General features: G+C 57.7%; 1 protein-coding gene across 1 annotated transcript in view; it reads left to right on the top strand.

The window, feature by feature from the left end:
- Positions 1-15,717, top strand: part of MYO18B (myosin XVIIIB) — a 62,523-nt gene extending 46,806 nt beyond the window's left edge. Inside the window, 5 exon segments of the mRNA XM_080559239.1 lie at positions 4,512-4,645; positions 5,990-6,031; positions 6,501-6,662; positions 13,113-14,407; positions 15,508-15,717. Coding sequence (XP_080415365.1) covers positions 4,512-4,645; positions 5,990-6,031; positions 6,501-6,662; positions 13,113-14,406 — 1,632 coding nt within the window. The 3' untranslated portion in view covers position 14,407; positions 15,508-15,717.
- The last annotated feature ends 851 nt before the right edge of the window (positions 15,718-16,568 follow it).

Here is a 16,568-nt window from a genome sequence, read left to right as displayed (position 1 = left end):
TTGGGTGATGGAGGAGTGAGAGCGCTGCCGTGCGCGCTAATTAGCTGTGTCGTGCAGCAGGCGTGCGATTTCTGTTTTGCTATTAAAGAAGTAAATTGTCCGGGAAATCATCGTCACTTGTGGCTGCTAACAGCACTTACAGGTGCTGCTGGTGGCTGGGTGCAGGAAGAGCCGCGCGCCCCGTCCCGCTTGAGACCACAGCCGCGGAAATCTTGTCGCATCAAACTTTCCGAAAACCTGAAAGTTAATTACCTAATTAAAAATAATAATGATTGATGAATACTGCAGGTGTATGCTAAATTATTCAGATAGCAGCCATCCAAATTGGGCTAATTAGATTACACTTCAGGTGGATGGGAGCTCGCAAAGGTTGTGTTGTGACAGCAGAAGCACAAACACAAATACAGGCGGCGAGGACGCGGCGCCTGCTGCTCGGTGGTGCCTGGCTCGGCATCCTTCACGGCCCCATAAATATTTCACTGCTGTTGTTGCTCATCTCTTTTTAACTTATCTTCAAATGCCTCTGAGACAAAATTAGATGGAAAAGAAATCCTTGAGAAAGGAGGTTTGGGAAACCCTTCTGCAGGGATGCAGTGAAAGCAAAGCCCGGGGTGTGAGGAGGGGCGGGTGGGGAGCAGCCCCGGAGCTGTGCCCAGTCCCCGTGCTCTCAGGTGGCATCCCGCTGGTGTGCTGGGCACGATTCTTCTGAGGTGCAGCCGCTTCTCGTCCCCATTGTCCTGAGAGAGCCTTGAATTCATGCTCCTGATCAGGGAAAATTAACCTCAGCTTTCTAAGGTGGCTGCTTCTGACCTGCCAGCTGCCCAGTGCCGCCCAGCACTTGGTGCTGTGCACTGGGGCGTTTTATCTGCCGATACATGGTGCATGGGAAAATCTAGCACGGAAATACCTGCAAAGACAGGCAGAAAATACGTTTTGTTTACTGATTGCAAAATACAGACTAAGCAGGTGTGTCTGAGCCAGGTGGGCTGGTTCCTGCCGCCTCCGACAGATCGGTTTGGTGGAAGGGCTCGGGGCTGCCTGCTGGGAACGGGGAGCGGGGTTCGGCCGCGCAGGAGGCTGCTGTGCCCTGGGAGCTGTTGGGGAAGCTGCTGTGCCCTTCCCAGGCTCGTGGTCAGAGCCTCAGCTCACGCAGTGTCAGGGTGCTCAGCTCCCGGGTGGCAGCCCTGACGGGCCCAGGTTTGCTGTGGGGTGGTGAGAGCACCCGGTGGGGGAGTTGTGTGCGTGTGGGTGGGATGAAATCCCCCCTCCGCATCAGTGCAACGTGGGTTAGATCCCTGTGGCTGCCAGAGAGTCAGTAGGCACAGGAGAAATCTCGTAAAGAGTCGGGAAATCGCTGCCTTGCTGCCCAGCCGGGAAGCAGCGCGGCAGCAGGCTGCTCCAGCCTTCAGCCCGGCCGGGTGCAGACCCTCCCCGTGGCTCCCCCTCCTCTCCCAGCCCTGTTTGCGTTCATCAGCGCTGCTCCCGCCCAGGATGCGCAGCCATCACCAGCTCCGAGCTGGGATAATGGGCCATGAACGATGAACACCGGGCGGGATCGGCCACACGCCGCCTTTCAGCTCCCAGCTCTCTCCGCAGCGCCTGGCCTCACAGTTTTTGCTCAGTTCACCTGCGCTTTCTCTCCTGGGCAGTGCCAGGGGTTCGTCAGAGGCTCACGAGCAGGCAGGCTGGGATTTTTGTCAGTAAATGTATTCCCTTTTTTTATTTTATTTTTTTTCCCTTTTCCCTTTTCTGCTGAGAGGAGACAAAAAGGCAGCAATGCTCAGAGGCTCTTCCTGAGCGCAGGTGTTAGCATTCAGACCAGTCACTGTATTAAAAGTGAAATGCTTCTTGAATTTACATTTAGATTGAAACAACATATGTCAAAGGTGTCTAATAGCTCGCTGGGATAACTGTGGCCTGATGCTGGAGCGTTTATTGTCGGTTTGTATAATGAGGATAATTTTTCGCATTTGAAATTTAACTATATTGACATAATTATTCCTTTCCTTGAGACAATTGTAGGGTACAGCTACTTTGTGCTTGATTTTAAGAAGGGTAAAAAGGCCCTTTTCCTGCAGCCCACGCCGGCTGACAGCGTGTTACAGCGGGTAGGCGAGCACCAGCGAGTGCCGTGGGTGCCACAGGGCCGGGCGCCCACCGGGGGCTGGCAGCTGTGGATGTGGTCCTGGGGGTCACAGCCCCCCCCACTCTGCCTCGTCCCTTTGGTGGCCTCCTGCCAGCCCCAGCATCTTCTCTGCGAGGCGCCAAGTCCGCGCTGAAAGGCAGGGCACAGAGATCCAGCGGTTTCTCTTCTCCACGTAGTCTCGCTGCAGATCCGTACAAGTCCCTCAGCAGAAAGCACGTGCGGAGCAGTCCCAAATTATTCCCCGACTATGAACGGCGCTTCCCTTTGTGTGTGGTCAGCCCGCGTACCCGTGGTGATGGCGATGGCAATAGTGCTGCCACTGGAAGGAGTGTTTTATCAACACCATTGTGCTCGAGCACTGCCCGCTCTCGTTTAGGAGCAGGAACCCCCGGTGGGGCCATGGGCAGGAGCTGCAGGGCCGCGGGGTTTTGCCCCTCACCAGCCGAGGAGCGGGGCTGGGGGCCGGGCGGGCGCACGGCGTGTGCGGGGCTGCCTCCGCGCCAGCCACCGTCAGGTTAACAGCAGCAGAATGGAGGAGAGGAATTAAATGCAGGCAGTGAACTGTATTTAATTGGAGCCGTATCGTGGAGCTGAGGAATTAGTTCAGTAGAGGCTCTTATCAGCATGTCTGAAGACTTGGGCTTTTTATCCAGCAGTTGTTTTACTGCCGGCTCTTGCAGTTGCAAATAGCTGAATACAGGCACATCGCTAGCCAAAATTTGGGTTTTGCTCTGTGTGGGGCTGGCTCTGCTCAGGGGCCAGCCTTTCCCCACGTGCCCCCGCCTGAGTACCCAGCATGGGCAGTGTCCCTGCTGGGCAGGGGCAACCCCGCTGCCTCGGAGCAGCTCCGTGGCTGAACTCGGCTTTCCACGCCTCTGCATTGCACGGGCAGGGAGGGAAGCACAAGGCTTGGAAGCACCGAATTTCAGAAAGCTGCTTGGCAGCGTTCAGGTTTTTGCCAGAATTGGTGCCTTTCCAGAAGCAACTGTGATGCAGTACAACCATAACTGGGATCCTTCTTTGCATGTTTTTATGAACTGCAATGCTCTTCCCCTCGGGCCTGGGCGCTCGGTGATACCAGGGCTTTCATTATTTACTCTGACAGTCTGCTGGCTCCTGCACCGTGGCCTGTCGCAGCCTGCGCTGCAAATCATCTCTCACCTTGTCACCACCGAGATGGCAATTTTACAGCTGGCAGCTTCAATCAAGTTGAATTTGCAGCTTGCGCTCTCTCTCTTTTTCTCTCTGCTGTGTGATGGTTTAGAAAACGGCACGAAGACTTCCTCGTAGCCACGCTTGGAAAAGCCTTGCGGTCAGATAGAGGGGGGGATGCTCTGCCTGCTCAGCCCCCGCAGGCTCAGAGGCGGGCGAGCACCGGGTCGGGCATCCCTGGTGCGCCGCGAGGCTGCAGGCGCTGCTGGCCTGCAGAGCTGTCCGGGCTGGGCAGCTTCCCCGCTTCTCCTCCTGCAGTTTAAATTATAAATGAAGCTTCCGTCTTTCTTATAAACCGGCAGCGTTTCTGGAAAGGGCTTTGTTTCTAAGAAGGAGCTTTGTATGTGTGAGCAGGGGGTGCCCCAGGAGCCCCCTGCGGTCTGTGCCCCCACGGTCTCTGACCCCGAGCTGTCCCAGGAGGGTGCCGGAGCCCGGTGCTCCCAGTCCCGGTCCTTTGGGATGCTCCACGCAGGGGGAGGTGTTACCGTTTGATATCACGTTTGGCCATTTGATGTATTTGGCCTTACATTTGGACTTGGAGCGACACAGCAACGTGCTGAAATCCCCACCTGAGCACAACCCAGCTGCCACGATGTGCGCCCGAACCACTGCGCAGACGTGGTCCCCGCTCACTGCCAGTGCCGAGCATCCCCGCTTGCCAGGAGGGGATACGTGGGTTGAAGCCCACCGCTGTCTTCAAAGATGACTTTATTTCTTGTTCAGGTTTTATACTCAATGCTGAGCTGCAGCACACACGCACACAGGCCTGGTTGTTCAGGAAGACATCGCTGCACTCATGGTCGCTGGCTGCAGAACTTGGTGCTGCGCTGGTGCTGCCGTGCATCAAAAACAAAGCACCCCCCGTGTGGAGATAACTTCAGCTTTCGGCACACTAATTGTTGGGCGCTCCTTACGTCCTGCCCCGAGCTCGTTAGTGTTTGCTCATCATCTTTAGCCTTCTCCGGTGGTGGGGATGATGGTCAGTGATGTGGTGGGGGTGTCCCTCGGGGGTGTCCCTTCAGCTTTGCTAGCCTGTCCCCGTGTGCAAGACGGCACTCGCGCGTTGGAGGTTTGGCAAGCCGCGGTGCGTGCAGCGGGGTCTGGCGGTGGGTCCGGCGGTCGGGGCTGGCGCTGACCCGCTGCGGTCCCGCAGGAGCAGCAGCTGGCCGAGGTGGCGGCGGCGCGGCAGGGGCTGCAGGCCGACCTGGGCACCGCCATCCGGCGCATCGCCGACCTGCAGCTGGCCCTGGAGGAGCTGCGCGCCAGCGACGAGAGCGACGCCGAGAGGTGAGGCTGCGGGGCCAGGCGGGGAGGGATGCTGCAATGCAGCAAGGGCGATGCTGGGGTGCCGGCGGCTGCAGCCCTGCAGGAGAGGCAGCGTTTTGGCTGAGGGCGTGTTTATGAACAAGTGACTTCACGTTGGTAAAGGGTCTCCTGAAAAAGGTGTCACCCCTGAAATCATCTTGTGTGGCCCAGCTTAAAAGAAGCAGAAAGGATGGAGAAGGCCCCGTTCAGAGCAGCCCCCTGTTCCCTACGGGCCTGGCGTGTCGGGGAGGCGCAGAAGTGCTCCCTGCCCCTTTCTGCGGTGGAGAAACCAGCCTGGGCTTCGTGCCTTTCCCTTCCAGGGCTCGGCAGGGCCCGCGGGTGTCCCCAGGCTGCGGTGCCCATGCAGCAGGTGCCCTGGCACTGCATTTATCGATTGGAAAACCTGGGCTTTGTTCAGCCACAGGAGCTGGGGGGGCTGGAGGAATCAATGAGGCTGGGCACATTAGGTGGAAGAATTTACTAGGAAAAAATGGGAAAAGTATTCTATTGAATTTTTCAGCTGTTGTGTCCACAGTCCTCCAATTTTCTCCTCTGCTACACTGCTAAAGGGGCATCATGATAAATGGAGACAAAGTAGATAAATACATTTTTAAAAAATGGCAGGGATGTGCTTGTCATCATGCTGTGAGAAGAGATTTTTCTTTGTGTAGTGATTAAACCAAGGAAGGGTGAGCTAGAAACCATGAGCTCAGAAATTCACTCCTTCACAAACAAACAAAAAAAAGATTTCCAATACAATTGACACATTACAGAGAGGTGAGAAGCGCTTCCCGGCAGGGACATCCTCAGCTGCCGCGTTTGGGAAACGCGGTGGGTTCTGCTTCACCCTTCAGCAGCGCTCACGATGCCTGATGGCACGTCCTGATGGCACGTCCTGCAGCCACCATCCCCACTGCCCCGGGCAGGGTCCCTGCAGTGTCACCAGCCCAGGGCCTCTGGGACCCTCTCCCTGGCTCTGGTGGGGACAGCAATGTTTGTCCCCTGTCCTGGGGGGTGGCTCAGTGACCCCGCTGCTCCCTGCCCATCCTGACCACAGGCACCCCAGCCTGATGCAGCTGCCACGCCTGCTGCAGCAGCCCCCAGCCCTGCGGGGGTGCTGGGGGTGTCTGCAGGGTCCCTGTAGCAGCCCAGAGGTGCGGTGCAGGGAGCAGGACAGGTTTTGAGCCTTGCAGCCTGCTTGGCCGGCACAGGAGGCTGTACCCCAGCTCTGCACAGCCCTGCTCCACTGCGTTGGCACCAAGCTCTGATGTGGATCCTCTGGAAAGATTTTGATCTGTGTCTGACCCTGTTGTCCCTTGTTTGCAGCGTGCAGACGGCGCGGGACACGCTCTGCTCCAGGAGGGAGACGTGAGTGAGCCCTCGGAGCTGCTGGCCGCAGGCGTGGTGCCCGCGCAGGGCTGTCGGTGAAGGCTGCGTGTGTGCCACCGCATGCCACCATGTGCCATCATGTGCCACCACGTGCCACCGCGTGCCCCACGCTCCTACCCCGTGCGGACGGACTGGCTTCTGTGCCAGCTCCATGTGCCCCGCATGCCCCTGACTGCTGCGCTCCCCCCGAGCACTCTGCTTGCGCCTGCTGGGCTGCAGTGGGGCACGTTAGGCTGCTCTGCGGCCTGGGAGGGAAACGGAGACCCCAAAGGGCTCCATCCAGCCCGCAGCTGGAGCGGGGCTGCACGGGCGGGCAGAGGGAGCTCTGGCCCCAGGGAGTCACCGCTTCCCCCTCCGGATGGACCGCAGGACCCAGCGGGGTCAGGGACCCCCAGGCTCCCTCCCGGCACTAACAAGGGCTCTCCTCTCTCCTCTTCTCTCCCCGCAGGGATGCCTGCTCCAGCGTCGGCTCCGTTCTGAGCCTGGAGCCTGCAGAAAGCATCCGCTCCTGGCTGGGCTTGGCCGCGGGCTGGTCGTCCCCGACGGGTGGCAGCGTGGCCGGGAGCCTCTCGGCGCAGTCTGTCGGGAGCCGCAGCGCCCAGGGCCCGAGGTAAGGGGCTGCCACGGACACAGCGGGCGGCGGCAGCCTGGGGGGAGCCCCACGCAGCTCTCCTCCGGGGATACCACTAGCGCTGGGTGTCAGCTCCAACGGCTTGCAATGCGCGGAGGGTAGAAAAAGCCAATGCCATGCAGTGAGGCATGGGCTCTCGGGGCTCTGGGTGCTCGCTGGGCTGGTGCTGCTTGAGGGCTGGTGTCGGGGTGCGCAGCACCCTGCAGTGCCGTGCGCGTGGGCAGGGAGCCTGGGGTGTGCGGCATGCAGAGCCCGGCTGGTGGTGGCTGGGGAGCAGGGCTGGGTGTTGCAGCCCCAGTGCGGTGACCAAAGTATTGGGCAATTGGTGACACCAGTGTCCCCTGTGGCTCCATCCGCATGCAGAGCACAGCCTGGCCCCGGGGCCGGGGGGCTGCTGGCACTGATCTCTCTCCGTAAACCTTGCAGTCAAACACATCTGGTGGCATCTGTTGATTTCACCGTTATTTTCCCTTCCAGCTAAGATGTCTTTAAGGATATTAAGGGGGAAAAAAAATCAATTTGCAAACACTGCTGGTGGATCAGCCCAAACAGTTTAGCAAGAGCCTTATGTTATTAGTTCTTTAATACTTGCTCTGTGAGGAAAATGTATGCCGTCTCACAGAACGCCTGCGTTTGGGCCACTTCAGCTGAAGAAATGCTTTGGTTGGCTTAGGGCTTGCAAGGCTCGATGACCGACGTTTGCAATCATTTTTCAAGTCCGAGTATTCTGAAGGTGCTTGGGGGGCAGCAAAGGAGCCCCAAGGGCTGGGGGCAAGCGTGGGTGTCCGCCGTGAGATGGCAGAGGCACTGCCGGGCAGCACGTGGACACTGCCATCAGTTCTTCCTTCTGTGGGTGTCCTGGTGCGGCGTGTAGGTGGCTGCAAGAGGAGGGAGGGGAACCAACGCGGTTTGGTGTGGCAGGTCCCGCGGCGCAGCGAGGAGCACCGCGGCGGCAGGCAGGAGGGAGCGGGGGAACCGCGGGGCTTGAGGTCGCAGCATCAAATCAAGGAAGGTAGTCGCTGCCACGCCAGGATCCGTGAAACGCTAGATGAAAGCCACTACATCAAAAACATGCTTCAAGCAGTAAAATATCCCTTGATGTATTCTCTAGAGGTAATTTAAAGAGGCGATGCAGCCTATTTGAGGATTTGTATGCCATATGCTCACTTTTCGCTACTGAGGAAACAGTATGCATTTATACAGTTTTAATATGAAATATGTTAATTTTTGGTGGCGATGCTGCCGGGCTGTGAGCAAGCTGCAGAGTGGCCCGAGCGCTCGCGTGGCCAAACCGCTGGGGCTCGGCCCCGCACTGCGCCGCAGCAGGGGTGCGTGGTGGCAGGGGCTCGGCAGGAGCCATCGCAAAGGCTCTTGGTGTCCGCCTGGTGCCCTTCTACTCCGTATCAGTGTGTGGTTTCATGGGGAGAAAAGGCTGGATCCAGGCTGATGCAGCTCTCAGGCTGCCGCTCGTTGCAGACGTTAGCATTAATCTCACTGCTCTGATTCCGGAAAGGTCTGTCCTTGCTGCGTGCTGTGGCTTTGTACAGCAAAATAACTAACTATTGCCAGAATTAATTTTCTGAAGAGCAAGTCCCCTGGCAGCAGATACCTTGAACAGGCTGGAGCAGTCTGCCCAGTGCTGGGAGAAGGCAGAACTTGGAGCAGGGCTGGGAGCGGGGCAGGAGATGGCTGGGAGCCCCGAGGCAGCTGTGCTGCCGTGCTGCTCCCCAGCACTCACCAGCAGCGGTTCCTCTCCATCCCTCAGCACCACTTGGGGTCTGTTGGTCCGAGTGACCCAACCGTGACTGTAAGTGCATGGCAGTGAGTCAGGGGTTACGGCTTATATCATGTCTCTGAGCTGAACTGCACTGGATTTATAGTGAAAGGGCAGGTTTGTAGGCTTGGGGATTAATAAAAATTACTTACTGGGCCGACCACGGCCATTGAGAAAGGAAATTTGTACCTAGACCTGGAAATAATGTGACAATCTGGCTCTGTCCTGGGGTTAGTGAAAAGGCAAATTGCAAATCCCAGTGTGGTAGCTGTGTTTGGCTTCGCTAATCTAAGATGGAAACATTAGAGAGGAGGCTGTATGAAATGCAAACAAACAGAAGATGAGACTGGTAGGTAATAAAAACGAGATCAGCAAAACGAGCTCTTCCTTATTAAGATTCCTTTGTCTTACACAAGCACCCAGTAATGAAAAATGAATCTGCCTAGCACTCGCTTCTCTGTAGTACATATGGGATATTTCCTGAACAAACAGCTGTCAAAAGCCAGAGGAAAGAATATAAGGCTATTATCGTCAGCGTAGTGTACAGAAACGAGAGATTTGATTAACATTTTCTTTAATTCTCTGCTATTTAAATGCTTGTACAAAATGTTGGACAGCAGAGCTAAGCCTCAATAAATATGACACACAGCAGAGCTGGATAAACCTTCCATTTTTTATTAGGAAGCAAACTCAGAACTTAATACATTAATCCTGCCTCTCGCCAGGCAGGCCGTGGCTGCGTGGCAGCCGGTCCTGAGGTGCAGGCAGGGGAATTGAAGGGCCTTCAGGCACCTTTAGGTGCTCGCACCCTGCAGCACCCACAGCCCCGCTGTGCCCTGGTGCTGCCGTTATCCCTGCGGGGCTGCCCGGGCGTTGTGGGGCTGGTATTGCCCGGGGAGAGGTGGCAGCTCTGCTCACAGGCTCCAGGCGTCCTTTCCCCTTCTGTTCTCATCCCTGAAACCTGGACCCCAGGTACCGAGGCTGCTGGGATGTGCCACGCTTGTCTGAAAATGCTGTGGTGTCAAAGCAAATTGTTATGTTAAAACTGGGAGCTGTTCCGTAGATGACGGAGTGATGAGAAAATCCTCTTCTGTCAGAAATTAGGCCAATTTCTTCTCCCTCCCTGAAATGGAGTTGTCTTGGCTTTATTTATGAGCTACCAGGAAAAGCATCCGAGCTCCACTTTTATCCCTGGTCATGTGTTGCAGTGCATGTGTGGATTTTATTGTATAAATTATTTCAACTACCATAATTGTAATCATGTTAATTGCTGTGTAATCTTCACTAATTATTGTTGTATGTCATTTGCTTTGGTGTGAATGGCATATTACAGAGCTCCTTTTGGCTCACAGACGCCTTCAGAGTTCTGCATTAGGCCCTGAGCCTTAGGAAAGCCATCTTCCCGGCACTGGGGCGACGAGCAGTGTGTGCTTTGCAGCATGCTCGCCCGTCCTGCCTCCCGCGGTGTTTCCCGCTGCCCCCAAAATGAGGGGGGAACACCACGAACGGGGGGGACGCAGGGATGCTGTCCCGAGCACTAGGAGCTGTTGGTGGCACATCATCAGCCCGTGGTTTGGGATGAGCGGACGGAGGAGGGCTGCCGCAGGACAGGGCTGTCGTGCATTTGTGCCTCTCGTTCGCAGAAAGTAATTAATAGAAAATGAGGTGTAATTTCAGAGCCTCTGCGACCCCAGGGCACGCAGCAGTGGAGGCTGCAGCCGGATGCTGCGGGCAGAAGCTTGGGGACAAAGCATTGAGGGGTGGGTGGCAGCCAGGAGCTGGGTGCCCAGGGCTTGGGGGTCTCCAGTGGGCACAGAGCTGGGGAGCCCTTGCAAAACAGCCCCCCAGCCTCATCCACGTTCTCCCAGAGAGAAGAATAATGTGATATTCTGGTCCCCAGTATAGACTTTTTGGTGCCCACCCCCCCGGTTTTGGCAGCACTACTTCCTGTGAGGGAAGCGCTAACAGCTTCTGCTGGAAGGACTCGAGTGTTGTAGGGGCTGGAAAGAAAGAGGAAAAGCGCCACAAGCTGAGAAATCCTGCAGCGCTTTCCCCTCGCACGCTGCATCGCTGCCTGGGGGGGGTCTTCGGCTTCAGCCCTTGTGCTGGCGGCAGGGGTCTGAGCGCGGGGCAGGTGCAGCCCCTGCGCAGGGACCTGGCGCGGTGCTGGCCCCGCCGTGGTGCTGGGGCTGGGAGCAGGGCTCCTGCTCGCTGCCTTCGCTCCACTCCGGGCTCTAAGGATCTCCGTAAAAATAGGAACTGCCCATCACGCTGAGCAGGACAATAGATTGCCGAGTGCGAGCTGGCTGTGTTCACAGTCCATTAGTGCTTCTCACCTCCTCACTTCACTTTTATCTCGGTCTTAAAAAACAAAGGAAAATATCGAAGCTGACTGTTTAATTTATGAAAGCCGGCCACGCGGCAGGCAGTTTACGGCACTATTTGGAAACACGGGGAGTGATTGGAGCAATTTCCACACGTATTCTCTCGGAAGGATCACACCAGTTATGTAGGTAGGATGCAATTTAGGATGCTAAAAACCAGCATCACCGAAACGTCTCGAGCCATTAATCAGCCGGCCGCTCCAGCGATGTTGGGCGCAGCGGCGCGGTGAGTCCTGGAGGTTGCTGCGTTCCTTCCAGGAGATCAGACCTGTGGTTAACTCGCTCCACGTGGAACAACTGAGCAGTGTGGGGCCGCTGGCGAGCTGTGGGCACGTGGCCCAGCAGGCGCGGGGGACCCGCAGCGGCTCCGTTCCCCTCCGGCGGCTGCAATCCCTTCCCCTTGGCAGCCGCGGAGTTTGGCTCGGCGTGTAAGTGATTTCATGGGTCAGCAGAGCCCGGGCCCAGCTCGTCCGGCGTTGTCGCTGGGATTATCCCCTCTCACCCCGTTCCCATGGCGACGCGAGCCTTTCCCTGGGCAGGATGCTTTTCTCCTGCTGATGGAAAACCTGACTGCTGCTCCCGCACATCGGAGCCTGCTCGCCTCCCGGAGGTGTGTTTGTATTTAGGTTCTGCTGCTTCACCCCGTCCTTCCCTCTCTTTTTTCTCTCCTTTTCGGTGCCAGACACACTTGGACCCAGGAAGCCTTTCCGCCGCAGCCAGGTCCAGGTCCCCCTGGGTGCTTTCTGGCTGAGCGAGGGCCGGGCGGTGCTGAGGGGCTCCCAGCACCGGGCTCAGCCCCTGCCAACCTGCGGTGCTCGTGGGCGCCCGCACTCCTCGTCTCACCGGCACGCGGCTGAGAGCGAGCAGCCTATAGATAGTAACTGGCTATCATTGAGCTAAAATTACACACTGCGCAGCGCTGCAGAGCGTCTGCTTTATTTCAGACATGCCCTGGCAAAGCAGCCCTTTGCCTTTCCCTGCAGTGGCACAGGCAGAAAATCCATTTCTTCAGCCCTTCATGCCAGCGTAGGTGATGGGGTGACCGTGCAAAGTGTCTCCTGGGGCTCGGTGTCACTGGTGACACCAAGGCCACAGTGAGTGAAGCCCCCTCCCCATCTCTGTGCATCAGGTCTGCAAGGACAGGGGCAGGCTTGGTGCAGAGCAGCCCTTTCACAGCCCGCAGGCACCAGGATCCAGCCCCTTGAGAAGGAATTCAGCATCCGTGGTGCCTGTGGGGGTGTTCCCCAGCTCCTGTCCCAGCACCGTGCCCGGCATGGGGCGACGTGCCGTGTCACGAGGCGGTGGCGGTGGGTGGTGGTGTTGCCCTTTCTGCTGCTTGACGTCTGCGCTCAGTGCAAGCTGCCAGAGCCATATGTGCCGAGCCGATGCCATTCCCAGGGTAGCACCACGCTCTTGCTTTCGACCCCGCGGGCCCGCAGGGGTGAGGGCTGTGTTTCAGGGGCAGAATGGGGGGAATGGCTCGTCGTCGCTGAGCGCACGCAGCACCCCCGCGGTTCCTGCCGTTTGCAGTGCCGCTGCTCGCAGGGTGAGCTTCCAGCCCCGCGCCATCAGGCTCACTTTGACTCACTTCTGACAGCCGCCCTTCAAAGAGCAGATTTTCCCCCAAACTGCGTTTGCTTGGAGAGGAAATGTGTGCTGCTGGGCAGAGAGCTGCCGTGCTGCTCTGCCGGCCCCTGCCCGACCTGGCTCTTCCTCAGAGCCCCTCTTTGCAAAGCAAATCCTGCTCTGACCCCGTATGAAAGCAGCTCGTCCCTCAGCTCGTGCTGCCTGTGCTCTGCCTGGGGCCGGGTGTTTGTTCTGCTCCTGCAGTTCCTGGTGGTTTTTCCTTCCCAGAGGAGCGCTGGTGCAACACGACCTGCGGTAATGTTCGGAGGCGTTTAGGTTGCTCTGTGAGTTGTTTTCATAGAATTTGAGAATAATCTTTGGTTTGGGCAGAAATAAAATAAGTCCTGTATTTTGCTATAAGCTGACAAGAAGGAAGGATGTTTGGAGGTGTGTGTTGCTTTGGCTGAGTTGAAGTCGATGATGCCGTACACTTTGTGCCACGGAGTCATCTGGTTTGGTTTGCTCAGAGTTATTTAAGATAAAATCTTCGGTCACTGCTGAACTTCTCGATGCTGCAATGAGAGTTTATTCGGAGATTACCGTGCAAATATCAGCTTTTTGCCGCTCACGCATGGCCTTGCTGAATGACGTTACGCTTAGTGAAAAACCACGCTGCTTAAACTAACGTGGCTGTCTGTTGTTTAGGGGGAGCAGAGACACGGCAGAGCCAGCAGCCACCCGGCCGGGCTCTTCACTGAGCACCACGAGGTCCGTCGATGCTGGGGACCTGGGGTCGGCTGCGAGTCCTTTACTCGGTGCTAGAAGACGGGAATACGGAAAAACTCCCGCAGACGAAGAGGAGCTGGCAGGCCCAAAGCAGCCAGTGGATAAAGCAGGAACAAGGTCCCCCCTGGTGCCACGGCGGGGGCTCTCACCTGCCCTGGAGCGGAGGACCCCCAGCCCAGCGTCTCTGCCGGTGCCGAGGAGCATGCGCTCCCCGCTGCCCAGCGCCTCGGCCGCGCTCTCTGACTATGTGGGGGAGCTGCGCAGGAGAAGGGGAGTGGAGCAGGAGCAGGGGCCGCTGCAGCTGGAGGACGCCTCTGCCCTCCCCATCTACCGCACCACCGGCGCCGCTGCCCTGCGGCGCTGCCGGCTGCAGCCAGAGGTGGCCGAGGCCCCGGGGGACTTGAGCACGGATCAGCCCGGGGCAAGCGGCGGAGCCGGCAGCAGCCTCCTGCGCTCCAGCAGCCTGCGGAGCATGGCCTGGGAGCCGGCGGAGACAGGGGAGCCGGCACGCTCCCCGGTGCTGAAAAGAGCCTCCAAGTTTGGCTCCTGCGACTCCCTTCTGCTCTCCCTGGGCAGCTCCGGCCGCGGCCTGAGCTCGGCAGCCGCGGGGATGGAGGCGCTTGGGGCGCCCCGGCTGAGGCCGTGGAGGAGCTGCCTGGAGCCGTCAGCAGAGGAGGGTGGGGAGGCCGCGGGCTGGGCCTCGCTGGGCTGTCGGAGCGCGCGGTCCAGCCCCGGGCTGGGTGAGGGTCAGGGGGGCGACCCCAGTGGCTGGAAGATGCCCACCCTCAGCTTCGAGAGGAGAACTGGCCCCGACTTGGACGACTTCCTCCCGGCCATCCGGAAATCCCGCTCCACGAGCAGCCTGGCCAAGCCCGGCAGGGACAGACGGGACGGCCACCGGCCCCTGACCGTCCGCTTCGAGGACGAGGCCATCGCGGGTGGCTCGGCTTCCTCCAGGAGCAGGAGCACGGTGCAGCCCGGCCTGGCCCCCGGGGGGGACGCCGGCACCCTCTCCGACTCCTCCTCATCCTCGGGCTCCGTCCGCTCCTCCAGGAGCGCCGACAGCATCAAGCGCCGGCCGCGGAGGCCGGACGGGGAGGGCTGCAGCAGCAAAGGCACCGCCGAAAGCAGCGTGGAGAGCCTCCGAGCGGAGGCAGAAGGGAAGGAGGATGACGTGAGCAGCATCATGAGGAAGTACCTTGGAAAAGAGTGAGGTAACTGCGCCGATCTGTGAGCCTGCACCCAGCCCCTGCTTGCCCCGAGCATGGAGCAGCGATGGCAGGTTCGCCCCCGAGCCGCTGCCCTCCAGCCCACGCTGCCCTGACACCGCGGGGTGCCCACTGTGCTCCCCCGGGCTTCCCAAAACCGCTGTCCCCTAACCCCTGCCACACAACCCCATGGAGACATCCTGCTGTCTGGGAGCTCAGCCCTGTGGCTGTGCTTGTCTGCTGAGCTTGAAATTCGCCTTGCCTCGACACCGAAGGTCACCCCCTCCAGAGGTGGCAGCTCGGCTTTGTCAGGCTCGCGTCTTGTAGTTAGCGATTGTCTCTGACAACCACTTGGATCCAATTTTTGGATTACAACTGACACTTGGAGAATTAGGATTTATTACTGCAATCCAGGTTTGAAAGCAAAGTCCCTAATGAATGCACCACAACTGTAATTAAGTGTTTAAAATAGATTAGAAAAACATTTTGTAAAACCATTGCCTTTAGATGAACTTATTGGGTGTCAAGCTGTGACCAAATTGACTAAGCCAACACAAGGAGGGAGCATGTGTTAATAAAACATTTCTTTCCAGGAAGCAAAATTTGCATAATGCAATGTCCCACTTAGCACAGCCTCTGTCGCAATAAGCTGCAGTCACCGGCCCCTTACCCGAGTGAGGAGCTGCCACCAGGCAAAACACCGCCCCACGCAAGGGCATCAGATGGGAAACGTAATTTAAACAGGGACCGAAAGTGGCTCCCCAAAAGACATGAGATGGTTTTACAGCTGATTAGACTCTCTTGGTTTTAATTATATTCTGGTTTCTGCGTGCTCCTGGTCTATTCCATGTCACTGCGGGTGCGCTCAGGGTCAGCCATGGGGATGAAGCACTTTTCTTCTTCTGCAGTCGCTCGGCCCCCCCGAGGTGTCTCACCCCACTGTACACTGCTCAGAATTAAGCAAAGCAGCCAAAGGATGCTTTTGGGGCTGGGTGTGAAACGCAGTGACAGCAGAGCGGAGCATGAGGGCTGGTCAAACCGAGCTGCGTGTTGAAGAGCACGTTGCAGGATCTCTCTCTCTATGTACGTTTTTCTTCTATTTTTAGTTTCCAGAAGCTGAGACTGTATCTGAAGCTTTTATAATTCCATTCGTATGTGAAGCTGGGTATGGCTGTGGTTCCCCAGCCCCTGCCTGCTGGGACATCTCCCCACGTCCCCCTGACACCAAGGACAGCGACGTGGTGCCCGTTGTGAAGGGAGGCTGCCTTCCCGTGTCTGCTTGGTTTTTACACAATAAAGGATTTGCTTCTTTGACCCCAGCCTCCTCTTGCCTTGCCTTTCCCTCGTTCCTACAGGAGACACAGCCTCATTTGTCAGGTGTTTGTGGCACGATACGGGTACAAGCACAGCTCTCCCCATCAGTGCATGGCTGGAAGGGTCACACCGGCGTGCACAGCCCCGTGCGCCCTTCGGAGCAGCATTTTTAAGGCAAATTGGGCAGCATTCAGCATTTTGTCTTGCCTTTTGGCTTCCTCACATTCCTTTCTAATTTAAACCAAGCCATTGCAGCAAGAAGCACTTTCCTTGTCACAGATGAATGTGAAGCCTCCGTCTCCACGTCAGCACTTTACTCAGCCTCGCGCGCGCTGTGAGCAGTTTCTCACCCCCAGCCAGCGCCGCAGTGCCAGCGGAGTCTGGGGGATTTGGGTTCAGCCCCCTGGCCCCACAGCCTCAGGGTCTCTCTGCTCACGCTGCTGAAACGAGGGACTCAGAGCCACTGCTTCCCATCGCCCTGCTGCTCCTAGAAACCCAGCTCCCCCCGCTCCTGGGCACGGCCCAGGTGCTGCAGCAGCCCCGGTGAGCCCCGGTGCTGGGGCCAGGCACATTCATGCAGGAACCGGCCACCAAATCCAGTGCAAAATGATGAGCACCCAGCACCGGGGCGTCCAGCCCTGGTGGGCACCGTCCTGCCTCCCGTCTCTGTTGTCTGACCCGCAATATTGGGCGGATGAGGTGTCTGCTCGCAGTTTGTTTGTAATCTAAAATTGCTACATGCAAATAACTAAATAATCTGAAAGAGCTACATAAACCGCTCATTATTGGTGGAAGCTGCAAAGATGATTCCTTTGACACTGAGCTTTGTGTGTGGAATTACTACAGCACGCTG

The sequence above is a fragment of the Anser brachyrhynchus genome (assembly GCF_964034855.1).
Source record: "Anser brachyrhynchus genome assembly, chromosome: 17".
Lineage (NCBI taxonomy): Eukaryota > Metazoa > Chordata > Aves > Anseriformes > Anatidae > Anser > Anser brachyrhynchus.
This window is presented reverse-complemented; position numbering and strand designations above follow the sequence as displayed.